This window comes from Petromyzon marinus (assembly GCF_048934315.1).
Source record: "Petromyzon marinus isolate PM22_M1 ecotype Great Lakes invasive population chromosome 84 unlocalized genomic scaffold, UKy_Petmar_22M1.pri1.0 chr84_unloc.2, whole genome shotgun sequence".
In the NCBI taxonomy this organism is placed as follows: Eukaryota; Metazoa; Chordata; class Hyperoartia; order Petromyzontiformes; family Petromyzontidae; genus Petromyzon; species Petromyzon marinus.
This window is the reverse complement of record NW_027422639.1, coordinates 536,145-551,251: the sequence shown is the minus strand read 5'-3', so window position 1 is coordinate 551,251 and position 15,107 is coordinate 536,145. Positions and strand designations below refer to the sequence as shown.

At 49.6% G+C, this 15,107-nt stretch overlaps 1 protein-coding gene across 2 annotated transcripts in view; it reads right to left on the bottom strand.

Moving 5' to 3' along the window:
• LOC142908412 (T-complex protein 1 subunit zeta-like) overlaps window positions 1–13,574 on the bottom strand; it is a 45,399-nt gene extending 31,825 nt beyond the window's left edge. The window contains exons 1-5 of one of the 2 annotated variants that reach the window (XM_076059106.1): window positions 13,252–13,574; window positions 6,369–6,432; window positions 4,029–4,163; window positions 2,400–2,573; window positions 1,423–1,526 (exon numbers count right to left, since the gene is read on the bottom strand). In XM_076059106.1, the coding sequence (XP_075915221.1) occupies window positions 1,423–1,526; window positions 2,400–2,573; window positions 4,029–4,163; window positions 6,369–6,432; window positions 13,252–13,388 (614 nt within the window). In that variant the 5' untranslated portion in view covers window positions 13,389–13,574. The remainder of the gene's footprint in view (window positions 1–1,422; window positions 1,527–2,399; window positions 2,574–4,028; window positions 4,164–6,368; window positions 6,433–13,251) is intronic. The other variant, XM_076059105.1, reaches the window with a different exon arrangement.
• Between the last annotated feature and the right edge of the window lie 1,533 nt (window positions 13,575–15,107).

The window sequence follows — 15,107 nt, the reverse complement described above, 5'->3', positions numbered from 1 at the left end:
TAATGGTAGTAGTGGTAGTTAGTAGTAGTTAGTAGTTGTAGTAATAGTGGTAGTTAGTAGTGGTAATTAAGAGGTAGTAGTAGTTGTATTGGTAGTTAGTGGTAGTAGTGGTAGTTAGTGGTATAGTAGTTAGTGGTAGTTAGTAGTGGTAGTTAAGAGGTAGTAGTAGTGGTAGTTAAGAGGTAGTAGTAGTGGTAGTTAAGAGGTAGTAGTAGCGGTAGTTAAGAGGTAGTAGTAGTGGTAGTTAAGAGGTAGTAGTAGTGGTAGTTAAGAGGTAGTAGTAGTGGTAGTTAGTAGTTTTAGTTGAGAGGTAGTAGTAGTGGTAGTTAAGAGGTAGTAGTAGTGGTAGTTAAGAGGTAGTTAGTAGTGGTAGTTAAGAGGTAGTTAGTAGTGGTAGTTAGTAGTTTTAGTTAAGAGGTAGTAGTAGTGGTAGTTAAGAGGTAGTAGTAGTGGTAGTTAAGAGGTAGTAGTAGTGGTAGTTAAGAGGTAGTAGTAGTTAGTAGTTTTAGTTAAGAGGTAGTAGTAATGGTAGTTAAGAGGTAGTTAGTAGTTGTATTGGTAGTAGTGGTAGTTAGTGTTATAGTAGTTGGTGGTAGTTAGTGGTATAGTAGTTAGTGGTAGTTAGTAGTGGTAGTTAAGAGGTAGTAGTGGTAGTTAAGAGGTAGTAGTGGTAGTTAGTAGTGGTAGTTAGTAGTGGTAGTTAAGAGGTAGTAGTGGTAGTTAAGAGGTAGTAGTGGTAGTTAAGAGGTAGTAGTAGAGGTAGTAGTAGTGGTAGTTAAGAGGTAGTAGTAGTGGTAGTTAAGAGGTAGTAGTAGAGGTAGTAGTAGTGGTAGTTAAGAGGTAGTAGTAGCGGTAGTTAAGAGGTAGTAGTGGTAGTTAGTAGTGGTAGTTAAGAGGTAGTAGTAGTGGTAGTTAGTAGTGGTAGTTAAGAGGTAGTAGTAGTGGTAGTTAGTGTTATAGTAGTTGGTGGTATAGTAGTTAGTGGCAGTTAGTAGTGGTAGTTAAGAGGTAGTAGTAGTGGTAGTTAAGAGGTAGTAGTAGTGGTAGTTAGTGTTATAGTAGTTGGTGGTAGTTAGTGGTATAGTAGTTAAGAGGTAGTTAGTAGTGGTAGTTAGTAGTGGAAGTTAAGAGGTAGTTAGTAGTGGTAGTTAAGAGGTAGTTAGTAGTTGTATTGGTAGTAGTGGTAGTTAGTGTTATAGTAGTTGGTGGTAGTTAGTGGTATAGTAGTTAAGAGGTAGTTAGTAGTGGTAGTTAGTAGTGGTAGTTAAGAGGTAGTTAGTAGTGGTAGTTAAGAGGTAGTTAGTAGTTGTATTGGTAGTAGTGGTAGTTAGTGTTATAGTAGTTGGTGGTAGTTAGTGGTATAGTAGTTAGTGGTAGTTAGTAGTGGTAGTTAAGAGGTAGTAGTAGTGGTAGTTAACTCACGTAGTGTCACAGTCGGTCCGATGTTTCATCTCAACGATCTCCACCATGAAGAGGTCAATTGGCTCTCCCTCCTTCCTCACCGCCAACACCGCATCCACAACCGCCTGTAACCACAACCACAACAACCTGTAACCACAACAACCACAACTACCACGTCAACATCCACAACCGCCTGTAACAACAACCACAACCACAACAACCACAACCTGTAACAACAACCACAACCACAACAACCACGTCAACATCCACAACCGCCTGTAACCACAACCACAACCACAACAACCACAACCTGTAACAACAACCACAACAACAACCACGTCAACATCCACAACCGCCTGTAACCACAACAACCACAACAACCACGTCAACATCCACAACCGCCTGTAACAACAACCACAACAACCACGTCAACATCCACAACCGCCTGTAACCACAACAACCACGTCAACATCCACAACCGCCTGTAACAACAACCACAACCACAACAACAACAACCACGTCAACATCCACAACCGCCTGCAACAACAACCACAACAACAACCACGTCAACATCCACAACCGCCTGTAACAACAACCACAACCACAACAACCACAACAACCACAACCTGTAACCACAACAACCACAACCGCCTGTAACCACCACAAGAACCACAACAACCACATCAACATCCACAACCTGTAACAACCACAACAACCACAACTACCACGTCAACATCCACAACCTGTAACCACCACCACGCTGTGTGTACCACACGCTGTGTGTACCACACGCTGTGTACCACACGCTGTGTGTACCACACACTGTGTGTACCACGCTGTGTGGTACACACAGTGTGTGTGGTACACAGTGTGTGTACACCACACACACAGTGTGTGGTACACACACTGTGTGTGTGTACCACACACACAGTGAGTGGTACACACAGTGTGTGTGTACCACACACTGTGTGGTGTACCACTCCGCGCGTGCCACCCACCTCAGTGAGGATGTCTGCCAGGCTGCGGGTGACTTTGGTGCGGAGGGAGGAGCGGGCGACTTCCACGAGGGTGTCCCTCGGCATGGAGGACGACTCCCTCACAGAGTCCAGCAGCTGCAGGGCACGGTCACGGGCAGCCTCAATCCCCTCCGTCACCAGGCGAGGGTGGACGCCCTGCGGAGTCGCCCACGCACACAGTCACCCACAGAGTCGCCCACACACACAGTCACCCACAGAGTCGCCCACACACACAGTCACCCACAGAGTCGCCCACACACACAGTCACCCACAGAGTCGCCCACACACACAGTCACCCACAGAGTCGCCCACACACACAGTCACCCACACAGTCGCCCACACACACAGTCACCCACAGAGTCGCCCACGCACACAGTCACCCACACAGTCGCCCACACACACAGTCACCCACAGAGTCGCCCACACACACAGTCACCCACAGAGTCGCCCACGCACACAGTCACCCACACAGTCGCCCACACACACAGTCACCCACAGAGTCACCCACACAGTAGCACGGCGAGTGGGTAGACGAGCGAGCGAGCTGGTGAGCGAGCTGGTGAGCGAGTTGGTGAGCGAGCTGGTGAGCGAGTTGGTGAGCGAGTTGGTGAGCGAGTTGGTGAGCGAGTTGGTGGGCGAGTGAGCGAGTTGGTGAGCGAGTTGGTGAGCGAGCTGGTGAGCTGGTGAGCGAGCTGGTGAGCGAGTGATCGAGTTGGTGAGCAGGCTGGTGAGCGAGCTGGTGAGCGAGTTGGTGGGCGAGTGAGCGAGTTGGTGAGCGAGTTGGTGAGCGAGCTTGTGAGCGAGCTGGTGAGCGAGTGAGCGAGCTGGTGGGCGAGTTGGTGGGCGAGTGAGCGAGCTGGTGAGCGAGCTGGTGAGCGAGTGAGCGAGCTGGTGAGCGAGTTGGTGAGCGAGTTGGTGAGCGAGTTGGTGGGCGAGTGATCGAGTTGGTGAGCGAGTTGGTGAGCGAGTTGGTGGGCGAGTGATCGAGTTGGTGAGCGAGTTGGTGAGGGAGTTGGTGAGCGAGTTAGTGAGCGAGTTGGTGAGCGAGTTGGTGAGCGAGTTGGTGAGCGAGTTGGTGAGCGAGTTGGTGAGCGAGTTGGTGGGCGAGTTGGTGGGCGAGTTGGTGGGCGAGTGATCGAGTTGGTGAGCGAGTGATCGAGTTGGTGAGCGAGTTGGTGAGCGAGTTGGTGAGCGAGTTGGTGGGCGAGTGAGCGAGTTGGTGAGCGAGTTGGTGAGCGAGTGGGAGAGTTGGTGAGCTAGTTGGTAAGCGGGTGAACGAGTTGGTGAGCGAGTTGGTGAGTGAGTGACCGAATTGGTGAGCGAGTGATCGAGTTGGTGAGCGAGTGAGCGAGTTTGTGAGCGAGTTGGTGAGCGAGTGAGCGAGTTGGTGAGCGAGCTGGTGAGCGAGTTGGTGAGCGAGTTGGTGAGCGAGTTGGTGAGCGGGTGAGCGAGTGAGCGAGTTGGTGAGCGAGTTGGTGAGTGAGCGAGTTGGTGAGCGAGCTGGTGAGCGAGTGAGCGAGTTGGTGAACGAGTTGGTGAGCGTGCCGGTGAGCGTGCTGGTGAGCGAGTTGGTGAGCGTGCCGGTGAGCGTGCCGGTGAGCGAGGGCTCACCTCTGAGATGAGAGCGTCGGCTTGCTTGAGCAGCTCTCCGATGAGCAGCACGGACGAGGTGGTCCCGTCTCCCGTCACGTCGTCCTGACCCGTCGCTGCCTTGGCGATGAGCGATGCCGTCGGGTGCTGGATTTGCTGGGGGGGGGTGGGGGCAGGGCTCACCATCTCGCTCACCCACACGCTCACCAACACGCTCACCCACACACTCACCCACACGCTCACACGCTCACCCACACGCTCACCCACACACTCACCCACACGCTCACACGCTCACCACACGCTCACCCACAGGCTCACCCACACGCTCACACGCTCACCCACACGCTCACCCACACACTCACCCACACGCTCACACGCTCACCCACACGCTCACCCACACACTCACCCGCACGCTCACCCACACGCTCACCCATACACTCACCCACACGCTCACCCATACACTCACCCACACGCTCACCCACACGCTCACCCACACACTCACCCACACGCTCACACGCTCACCCACACGCTCACCCATACACTCACCCGCTCACCCACCCGCTCACCCACACGCTCACACGCTCACCCACACACTCACCCACACACTCACCCACACGCTCACACGCTCACCCACACGCTCACCCGCTCACCCACACGCTCACCCACACACTCACCCACACGATCACCCGCTCACCCATACACTCACCATCTCGCTCACCCGCACGCTCACCCATACACTCACCCGCTCACCCACACACTCACCCGCTCACCCACACACTCACCCACACGCTCACCCACACGCTCACCCACTCACTCACCCGCATGCTCACCCGCACACCCACACGCTCACCCGCTCACCCACTCACTCACCCGCTCACCCGCACACTCACCCGCACGCTCACCCGCTCAACCGCACACCCACACGCTCACCCACACACTCACCCGCTCACCCGCACACTCACCCGCACGCTCACCCGCCCACCCACATGCTCACCCGCTCACCCACATGCTCACTTGCTCACCCATACACTCACTCACTCACCCACCCGCACATAGTGGTAGTAGTAGTGGTAGTAGTAGTGGTGGTAGTAGTAGTGCTAGTAGTAGTGGTAGTAGTAGTGGTAGTAGCAGTAGTGGTAGTAGTAGTAGTGGTAGTAGTAGTGCTAGCAGTGGTAGTAGTAGTGGTAGTAGTAGTAGTAGCAGTAGTAGCAGCAGTAGTAATAGTAGCAGTAGTAGTAGTTGTTGTGGTAGAAGTAGTGGTAGTAGTGGTAGTAGTAATAAGTGGTAGTTATAGTGGTAGTAGTGGTCGTAGTAGTAATGGTAGTAGTGGTAGTAGTAGTGGTAGTTGTTGTGATAGTAGTAGTGGTAGTTATAGTGGTAGTAGTAGTGGTTGTAGTGGTAGTAGTAGTGGTAATTGTTGTTCTAGTTGTAGTTGTTGTTGGTAGTTGTAGTGGTTGTTGTGGTAGTGGTGGTTGTGGTAGTGGTGGTTGTGGTAGTGGTTGTTGTGGTAGTGGTGGTTGTGGTAGTGGTTGTTGTGGTTGTGGTGGTTGTGGTAGTGGTTGTTGTGGTAGTGGTAGTTGTGGTAGTGGTTGTTGTGGTAGTGGTTGTTGTGGTAGTGGTTGTTGTGGTAGTTGTTGTGGTTGTGGTGGTAGTTGTTGTGGTTGTTGTGGTAGTTGTTGTGGTTGTTGCGGTTGTTGCGGTAGTTGTTATTGTGGTTGTTGTGGTAGTTGTTGTGGTAGTGGTTGTTGTTGTGGTAGTTGTGGTAGTGGTGGTTGTGGTTGTTGTGGTTGTTGTGGTAGTTGTGGTAGTGGTTGTGGTTGTTGTGGTAGTTGTTGTGGTAGTTGTTGTGGTAGTGGTGGTTGTTGTTGTGGTAGTTGTGGTAGTGGTTGTTGTGGTAGTTGTTGTTGTGGTAGTGGTGGTTGTTGTGGTTGTTGTGGTAGTGGTGGTTGTGGTAGTTGTTGTAGTAGTTGTTGTGGTTGTTGTTGTGGTTGTTGTGGTAGTAGTTGTGGTTGTTGTTGTAGTAGTGGTTGTTGTGGTAGTTGTTGTGGTTGTTGTGGTAGTGGTTGTTGTTGTGGTTGTTGTGGTAGTTGTTGTGGTAGTAGTTGTGGTAGTGGTTGTTGTGGTAGTGGTTGTTGTGGTTGTTGTTGTGGTTGTTGTTGTAGTTGTGGTTGTTGTTGTGGTTGTTGTTGTGGTAGTGGTGGTAGTGGTTGTTGTGGTAGTGGTTGTTGTGGTAGTGGTTGTTGTGGTTGTTGTTGTAGTTGTGGTTGTTGTTGTGGTAGTGGTGGTAGTGGTTGTTGTGGTAGTGGTTGTTGTGGTAGTGGTTGTTGTGGTTGTTGTTGTTGTGGTTGTTGTGGTAGTCACCATCTCGTGCAGCAGGACGTTGCCATCCTTGGTGAGTTTGATGTCTCCAGCGCCAGACACCAGCCTGGGACACCACACACACAGATAGAGAGAGTTACTCACCACACTCACCACTCAGAGTTACTCACCACACTCACTCACCACAACCACACACACACACAGATAGTTACTCACCACACTCACTCACCACACTCACCACAACCACTCACCACACTCACCAGCCTGGGACACACACACACAGATAGTTACTCACCACACACTCACCACACTCACCACACTCACCACAACCACACACAGATAGTTACTCACCACACTCACCACTCACAGAGTTACTCACCACACTCACTCACCACAACCACACACACACACACAGATAGTTACTCACCACACTCACTCACCACAACCACTCACCACACTCACCAGCCTGGGACACACACACACAGATAGTTACTCACCACACTCACCACACTCACCACACTCACCACAACCACACGCAGATAGTTACTCACCACACTCACCACTCACAGAGAGTTACTCGCCACACTCAGCACACTCACCAGCCTGGGACACCACACACACAGTTACTCACCACACTCACTCACCACACTCACCACACACACAGTTACTCACCACACTCACTCACCACACACACAGTTACTCACCACACTCACTCACCACACTCACCACAACCACTCACCACACACAGTTACTCACCACACTCACCACATACACAGAGTTACTCACCACACTCACTCACCACACTCACCACAACCACTCACCACAATCACCAGCCTGGGACACAATACACACAGATAGTTACTCACCACAACCACTCACCACACTCACCGCAACCACTCCCCACAATCACCAGCCTGGGACACCATACACAGATAGTTACTCACCACAGTTACTCACCACAACCACTCACCACATGCACCACAACAACTCACCACAACCACTCACCAAGCCTGGGACACACACAGAGTTACTCACCACACTCACATGACTGAATATTATTATGAATACATGACTTAATGACTGAGTGACTGAATCAACCAGTGAATGACTGAATCAACCACTGAGTGACTTAATGACTGAGTGACTGAATCAACCAGCGAGTGACTGAATCAACCTGTGAGTGACTGAATGTCTGAATCAACCACTGAGTGACTGAATCAACCAGTGAGTGACTTAATGACTGAGTGACTGAATCAACCAGTGAGTGACTTAATGACTGAGTGACTGAATCAACCACTGAGTGACTTAATGACTGAGTGCCTGAATCAACCACTGAGTGACTTAATGACCGAGTGACTTAATCAACCAGTGAGTGACTTAATGACTGAGTGACTGAATCAACCAGTGAGTGACTTAATGACTAAGTGACTGAATCAACCACTGAGTGACTTAATGACTGAGTGACTTAATGACTGAGTGACTAAATCAACCACTGAGTGACTTAATGACTGAGTGACTGAATCAACCACTGAGTGACTTAATGACTGAATCAACCACTGAGTGACTTAATGACTGAGTGACTGAATCAACCAGTGACTTAATGACTGAGTGACTGAATCAACCACTGAGTGACTTAATGACTGAGTGACTTAATGACTGAGTGACTTAATGACTGAGTGACTTAATGACTGAGTGACTGAATCAACCAGTGAGTGACTGAACGACTGAGTGACTGAATCAACCAGTGAGTGACTTAATGACTAAGTGACTGAATCAACCACTGAGTGACTTAATGACTGAGTGACTGAATCAACCACTGAGTGACTTAATGACTGAATCAACCACTGAGTGACTTAATGACTGAGTGACTGAATCAACCAGTGACTTAATGACTGAGTGACTGAATCACCCACTGAGTGACTTAATGACTGAGTGACTTAATGACTGAGTGACTGAATCAACCAGTGAGTGACTTAATGACTGAGTGACTGAATCAACCAGTGAGTGACTGAACGACTGAGTGACTGAATCAACCAGTGAGTGACTTAATGACTGAGTGACTGAATCAACCACTGAGTGACTTAATGACTGAGTGACTGAATCAACCACTGAGTGACTTAATGACTGAGTGACTGAATCAACCACTGAGTGACTTAATGACTGAGTGACTTAATGACTGAGTGACTGAATGACTGAGTGACTTAATGACTGAGTGACTGAATCAACCAGTGAGTGACTTAATGACCGAGTGACTGAATCAACCAGTGAGTGACTGAACGACTGAGTGACTGAATCAACCAGTGAGTGACTTAATGACTGAGTAACTGTTACTCACCACACTCACTCACCACACTCACCACAACCACTCACCACACACAGTTACTCACCACACTCACCACATACACAGAGTTACTCACCACACTCACTCACCACACTCACCACAACCACTCACCACAATCACCAGCCTGGGACACAATACACACAGATAGTTACTCACCACAACCACTCACCACACTCACCGCAACCACTCCCCACAATCACCAGCCTGGGACACCATACACAGATAGTTACTCACCACAGTTACTCACCACAACCACTCACCACATGCACCACAACAACTCACCACAACCACTCACCAAGCCTGGGACACACACAGAGTTACTCACCACACTCACATGACTGAATATTATTATGAATACATGACTTAATGACTGAGTGACTGAATCAACCAGTGAATGACTGAATCAACCAGTGAGTGACTGAATCAACCACTGAGTGACTTAATGACTGAATGACTGAATGAACCACTGAGTGACTGAATCAACCAGTGAGTGACTTAATGACTGAGTGACTGAATCAACCAGTGAGTGACTTAATGACTGAGTGACTGAATGACTGAGTGACTTAATGACTGAGTGACTGAATCAACCAGTGAGTGACTTAATGACTGAGTGACTGAATCAACTGGTGAGTGACTGAATCAACCAGTGAGTGACTTAATGACTGAGTGACTTAATGACTGAGTGACTGAATCAACCAGTGAGTGACTTAATGACTAAGTGACTGAATCAACCACTGAGTGACTTAATGACTGAGTGACTTAATGACTGAGTGACTAAATCAACCACTGAGTGACTTAATGACCGAGTGACTGAATCAACCAGTGAGTGACTGAACGACTGAGTGACTGAATCAACCACTGAGTGACTTAATGACTGAGTGACTGAATCAACCAGTGAGTGACTTAATGACCGAGTGACTGAATCAACCAGTGAGTGACTTAATGACCGAGTGACTGAATCAACCACTGAGTGACTTAATGACTGAGTGACTGAATCAACCAGTGAGTGACTTAATGACTGAATCAACCACTGAGTGACTTAATGACTGACTGAATCAACCAGTGACTTAATGACTGAGTGATTGAATCAACCACTGAGTGACTTAATGACTGAGTGACTTAATGACTGAGTGACTGAATGACTGAGTGACTTAATGACTGAGTGACTGAATCAACCAGTGAGTGACTTAATGACTGAATCAACCATTGAGTGACTTAATGACTGAGTGACTTAGTGACTTAATGACTGAGTGACTGAATCAACCAGTGAGTGACTTAATGACTGAGTGACTGAATCAACCACTGAGTGACTTAATGACTGAGTGACTTAATGACTGAGTGACTAAATCAACCACTGAGTGACTTAATGACCGAGTGACTGAATCAACCAGTGAGTGACTGAACGACTGAGTGACTGAATCAACCAGTGAGTGACTTAATGACTGAGTGACTGAATCAACCAGTGAGTGACTTAATGACCGAGTGACTGAATCAACCAGTGAGTGACTTAATGACCGAGTGACTGAATCAACCAGTGAGTGACTTAATGACTGAGTGACTGAATCAACCACTGAGTGACTTAATGACTGAGTGACTGAATCAACCACTGAGTGACTTAATGACTGAATCAACCACTGAGTGACTTAATGACTGACTGAATCAACCAGTGATTTAATGACTGAGTGACTGAATCAACGACTGAGTGACTTAATGACTGAGTGACTTAATGACTGAGTGACTGAATGACTGAGTGACTTAATGACTGAGTGACTGAATCAACCAGTGAGTGACTTAATGACTGAGTGACTGAATCAACCACTGAGTGACTTAATGACTGAGTGACTTAATGACTGAGTGACTGAATCAACCAGTGAGTGACTTAATGACTGAGTGACTGAATCAACCACTGAGTGACTTAATGACTGAGTGACTTAATGACTGAGTGACTGAATCAACCAGTGAGTGACTGAACGACTGAGTGACTGAATCAACCAGTGAGTGACTTAATGACTGAGTGACTTAATGACTGAGTGACTGAATCAACCAGTGAGTGACTTAATGACTGAGTGACTGAATCAACCACTGAGTGACTTAATGACTGAGTGACTTAATGACTGAGTGACTGAATCAACCAGTGAGTGACTTAATGACTGAGTGACTGAATCAACCACTGAGTGACTTAATGACTGAGTGACTTAATGACTGAGTGACTGAATCAACCAGTGAGTGACTTAATGACTGAGTGACTGAATCAACCACTGAGTGACTTAATGACTGAGTGACTTAATGACTGAGTGACTGAATCAACCAGTGAGTGACTTAATGACTAAGTGACTGAATCAACGACTGAGTGACTTAATGACTGAGTAACTTAATGACTGAGTGACTTAATGACTGACTGACTCAACCACTGAGTGACTTAATGACTGAGTGACTGGAATCAACCACTGAGTGACTTAATCGACCACTGAGCGACTATGCCCCTCCCCCCCCCCCCCACGTGGCCTTGGCGGCGACGTTTCGCTCCCGGCGCCTCGCCCAGAAGCGGCTTCTGGAAGCTTCTCGCGGGGCGCAGATTTTGGAATTCCCACAGCGGATGGGCGCGGCGCGGCCTCCCCATTGGCTGGCGGGCACCCCCCTCCCCCGGCCACGTGACCGCCGCGGTGGCCAATGGGGAGGCGGTTGGGCCATGCGGCTGTGAGCCCCACGTGGTCTACAGACCCGTTGGTCTGTATGACCATGGGGTGGGGTGAATGAGTTGATGGGTTGGGGAGAATGAAGGAGGGAATGATTGAATGAAACGCAGGTTTAATAATCATAATACACCACCACGTGAGTGGAGATTTCACCGGTAAGCTATCATCATGATGGGTGGGTGAATGAGTTGATGGGTGGGTGAATGAATGGGTGTGGTGAATCAGTTGATGGTTGGGTGAATGAATGGGTGGGGTGAATGAGTTGATGGTTGGGTGAATGAATGGGTGGGGTGAATGAGGTGATGGGTGGGTGAATGAGTTGATGGGTGGGGTGAATGAGTTGATGGGTGGGTGAATGAGTTGATGGGTGGGTGAATGAGTTGATGGGTGGGTGAATGAGTTGATGGGTGGGTGAATGAATGGGTGTGGTGAATGAGTTGATGGGTGGGTGAATGAGTTGATGGGTGGGGTGAATGAGTTGATGCGTGGGTGAATGAGTTGATGGGTGGGGTGAATGAGTTGGTGGGTGGGTGAATGAGTTGATGGGTGGGGTGAATGAGTTGATGGGTGGGTGAATGAGTTGATGGGTGGGGTGAATGAGTTGATGGGTGGGTGAATGAATGAAACGAGGGGAGGGGTAGGAGAGATGACAAAGAGGGGAATGAATGAATGGAGGAATGAATACTCAAGAGGAATGAATAGAGGAATGACAGAGAGAAGGAAACGAGGAGGGATGGGAGGGATGAAGGGAGGTGACAGCGAGAGAGAGAACGGTCGTGGTGATGGTAGTCATGGTGATGGTAGTCATGGTGATGGTAGTGATGGTAGTTGTGGTGATGGTAGTCGTGGTGATGGTAGTCATGGTGATGGTAGTTGTGGTGATGGGTGAGTGAGGTGGTGATGGTAGTCGTGGTGATGGTAGTTGTGGTGATGGGTGAGTGAGGTGGTGATGGTAGTTGTGGTGATGGTAGTCGTGGTGATGGTAGTTGTGGTGATGGGTGAGTGAGGTGGTGATGGTAGTTGTGGTGATGGTAGTCGTGGTGATGGTAGTCGTGGTGATGGGTGAGGTGGTGATGGTAGTTGTGGTGATGGTAGTCGTGGTGATGGTAGTTGTGGTGATGGTAGTCGTGGTGATGGGTGAGGTGGTGATGGTGAGAGTAGTGGTGATGGTGAGTGTAGTGGTGAGTGATGGTGAGTGTAGAGGTGAGTGTAGTGGTGAGTGATGGTGAGTGTAGTGGTGACTGTTGGTGAGTGATGGTGACTGTTGGTGAGTGTAGTGGTGAGTGATGGTGAGTGATGGTGAGTATAGTGGTGAGTGTAGTGGTGAGTGTAGTGGTGAGTGATGGTGAGTGTGATGGCGAGTGTAGTGGTGAGTGATGGTGAGTGAAGCGAGTGTAGTGGTGAGTGTAGTGGTGAGTGTGATGGTGAGTGTTGGTGAGTGTGGTGGTGAGTGTAGTGGTGAGTGAGGTGGTGAGTGATGGTGAGTGTGATGGTGAGTGATGGTGAGTGTAGTGGTGAGAGTGATGGTGAGTGATGGTGAGTATAGCGGTGAGGTGAGTGTAGTGGTGAGTGTAGTGGTGAGTGTGATGGTGAGTGTTGGTGAGTGTAGTGGTGAGTGAGGGGGTGAGTGATGGTGAGTGTGATGGTGAGTGATGGTGAGTGTGATGGTGAGTGATGGTGAGTATAGCGGTGAGGTGAGTGTAGTGGTGAGTGTAGTGGTGAGTGTTGGTGAGTGTGGTGGTGAGTGTAGTGGTGATTGAGGTGGTGAGTGATGGTGAGTGTAGTGGTGAGAGTGATGGTGAGTGATGGTGAGTATAGCGGTGAGGTGAGTGTAGTGGTGAGTGAGGTGGTGAGTGAGGTGGTGAGTGATGGCGAGTGAGCCACTCACATCTTAAGGGTTCCCTTAGGCCCGAGATTGCTCCTCAAGACGTCTTGGAGGCCGCGCGCGGCGCTCACGTTCACGGCGAGCGCCGCTTGTGCCCGGGCCACCTCCGCCTTGGGGTTCAGACATTTGATGGCCGACATCGTCTGAGGTAAACTACAACAACAACTACAACCACAACAACTACAACCACCACCACTACACGCACAAAGAGGTGGACTACAACAACCACCACGAGGTGGAGGAGGAGGAGGAGCGAGAGGCGGCAGGAGACGCGAGCGGGAGGAGAGAAAGGGCGAGGGCCGAGTGGGCGGGAAACAGCAGAGAGACGGAGGGAGGGAGAGCGGGGGTCGTGACGTCACCGCGTAACGTGCGTGGTGACGTTGCACGCGCGATTGAGAGTGCGTGGTGACGTCGCTCGCGCGGAGGTGGGTGAGTGCGTGGTGACGTCGCTCGCGCGGTGACAGTGCGTGGTGACGTGCTCGCGCAGAGAGTTGCGTGGTGACGTCGCTCGCGCGGAGGGGGTGAGTGCGTGGTGACGTCGCTCTGCGGAGGGGGTGAGTGCGTGGTGACGTTGCTAGCGCGGTTGAGAGTGCGTGGTGACGTCCTCGCGGAGGGGGTGTGAGTGCGTGGTGACGTCGTAACCGCGGTGACAGTGCGTGGTGACGTTGTACTCGCGATGACAGTGCGTGGTGACGTCATTCCGCGGAGAGAGTGCGTGGTGACGTCGCTGTCGCAGGAGGATGGGACTATGCGTGATCACATCACGATCACAGAGGGTTGGTCGTGCGTGTCAACGTCACCACGTACCAGCGCAGTGACGTAATTAAGCACAACGGGTCTCTTCAAGGCGACGTCATCGCGCACAGCTTTAACAGCGAGTTGTGCGCGTGACGTCATCGCGTACCGGCGCAGTGACGTCATCGCGTACGTATACAATTGAATCAGTATTTATGGACTCAGAGACCCACAGACTCATAGAGACCCACAGACTCATAGAGACCCACAGACTCACCAGAGACCCACAGACTCACCACACAGAGACCCACAGACTCACCACACAGATACCCACAGACTCACCACACAGAGACCCATAGACTCACCACACAGAGACCCACAGACTCATCACACAGAGACCCACAGACTCACCACACATACCCACAGACTCACCACACAGAGACCCATAGACTCACCTCACAGAGACCCACAGACTCATCACACAGAGACCCACAGACTCACCACACAGATACCCACAGACTCACCACACAGAGACCCATAGACTCACCACACAGAGACCCATAGACTCACCACACAGAGACCCACAGACTCACCACACAGAGACCCACAGACTCACCACACAGAGACCCACAGACTCACCACACAGAGACCCACAGACTCACACAGAGAGAGCCATAGACTCACACAGAGACCCATAGACTCACCACACAGAGACCCATAGACTCACCACACAGAGACCCACAGACTCATCACACAGAGACACACAGACTCACCACATAGAGACCCATAGACTCACCACACAGAGACCCATAGACTCACCACAGAGACCCACAGACTCACCACACAGAGACCCACAGACTCACCACACAGAGACCCATAGACTCACCTCACAGAGACCCATTTTGTTATATTAAATATTATGTTTGTTGTATTAAATGTTTTGTTATATTACATATTTTGTTGTTAAATTAAATATTTTGCTGTTAAATTAAATATGTTCTTGCTATAGTTAATGTTTTGTTCGTTATATTAAAATATTTTGTTGTCGAATTAAATATTTTGTCGTTGAATAAAATAAACCGAACGTAACAGCTCGTCAATGATTTGTGTTAAAGTTTAAGCTA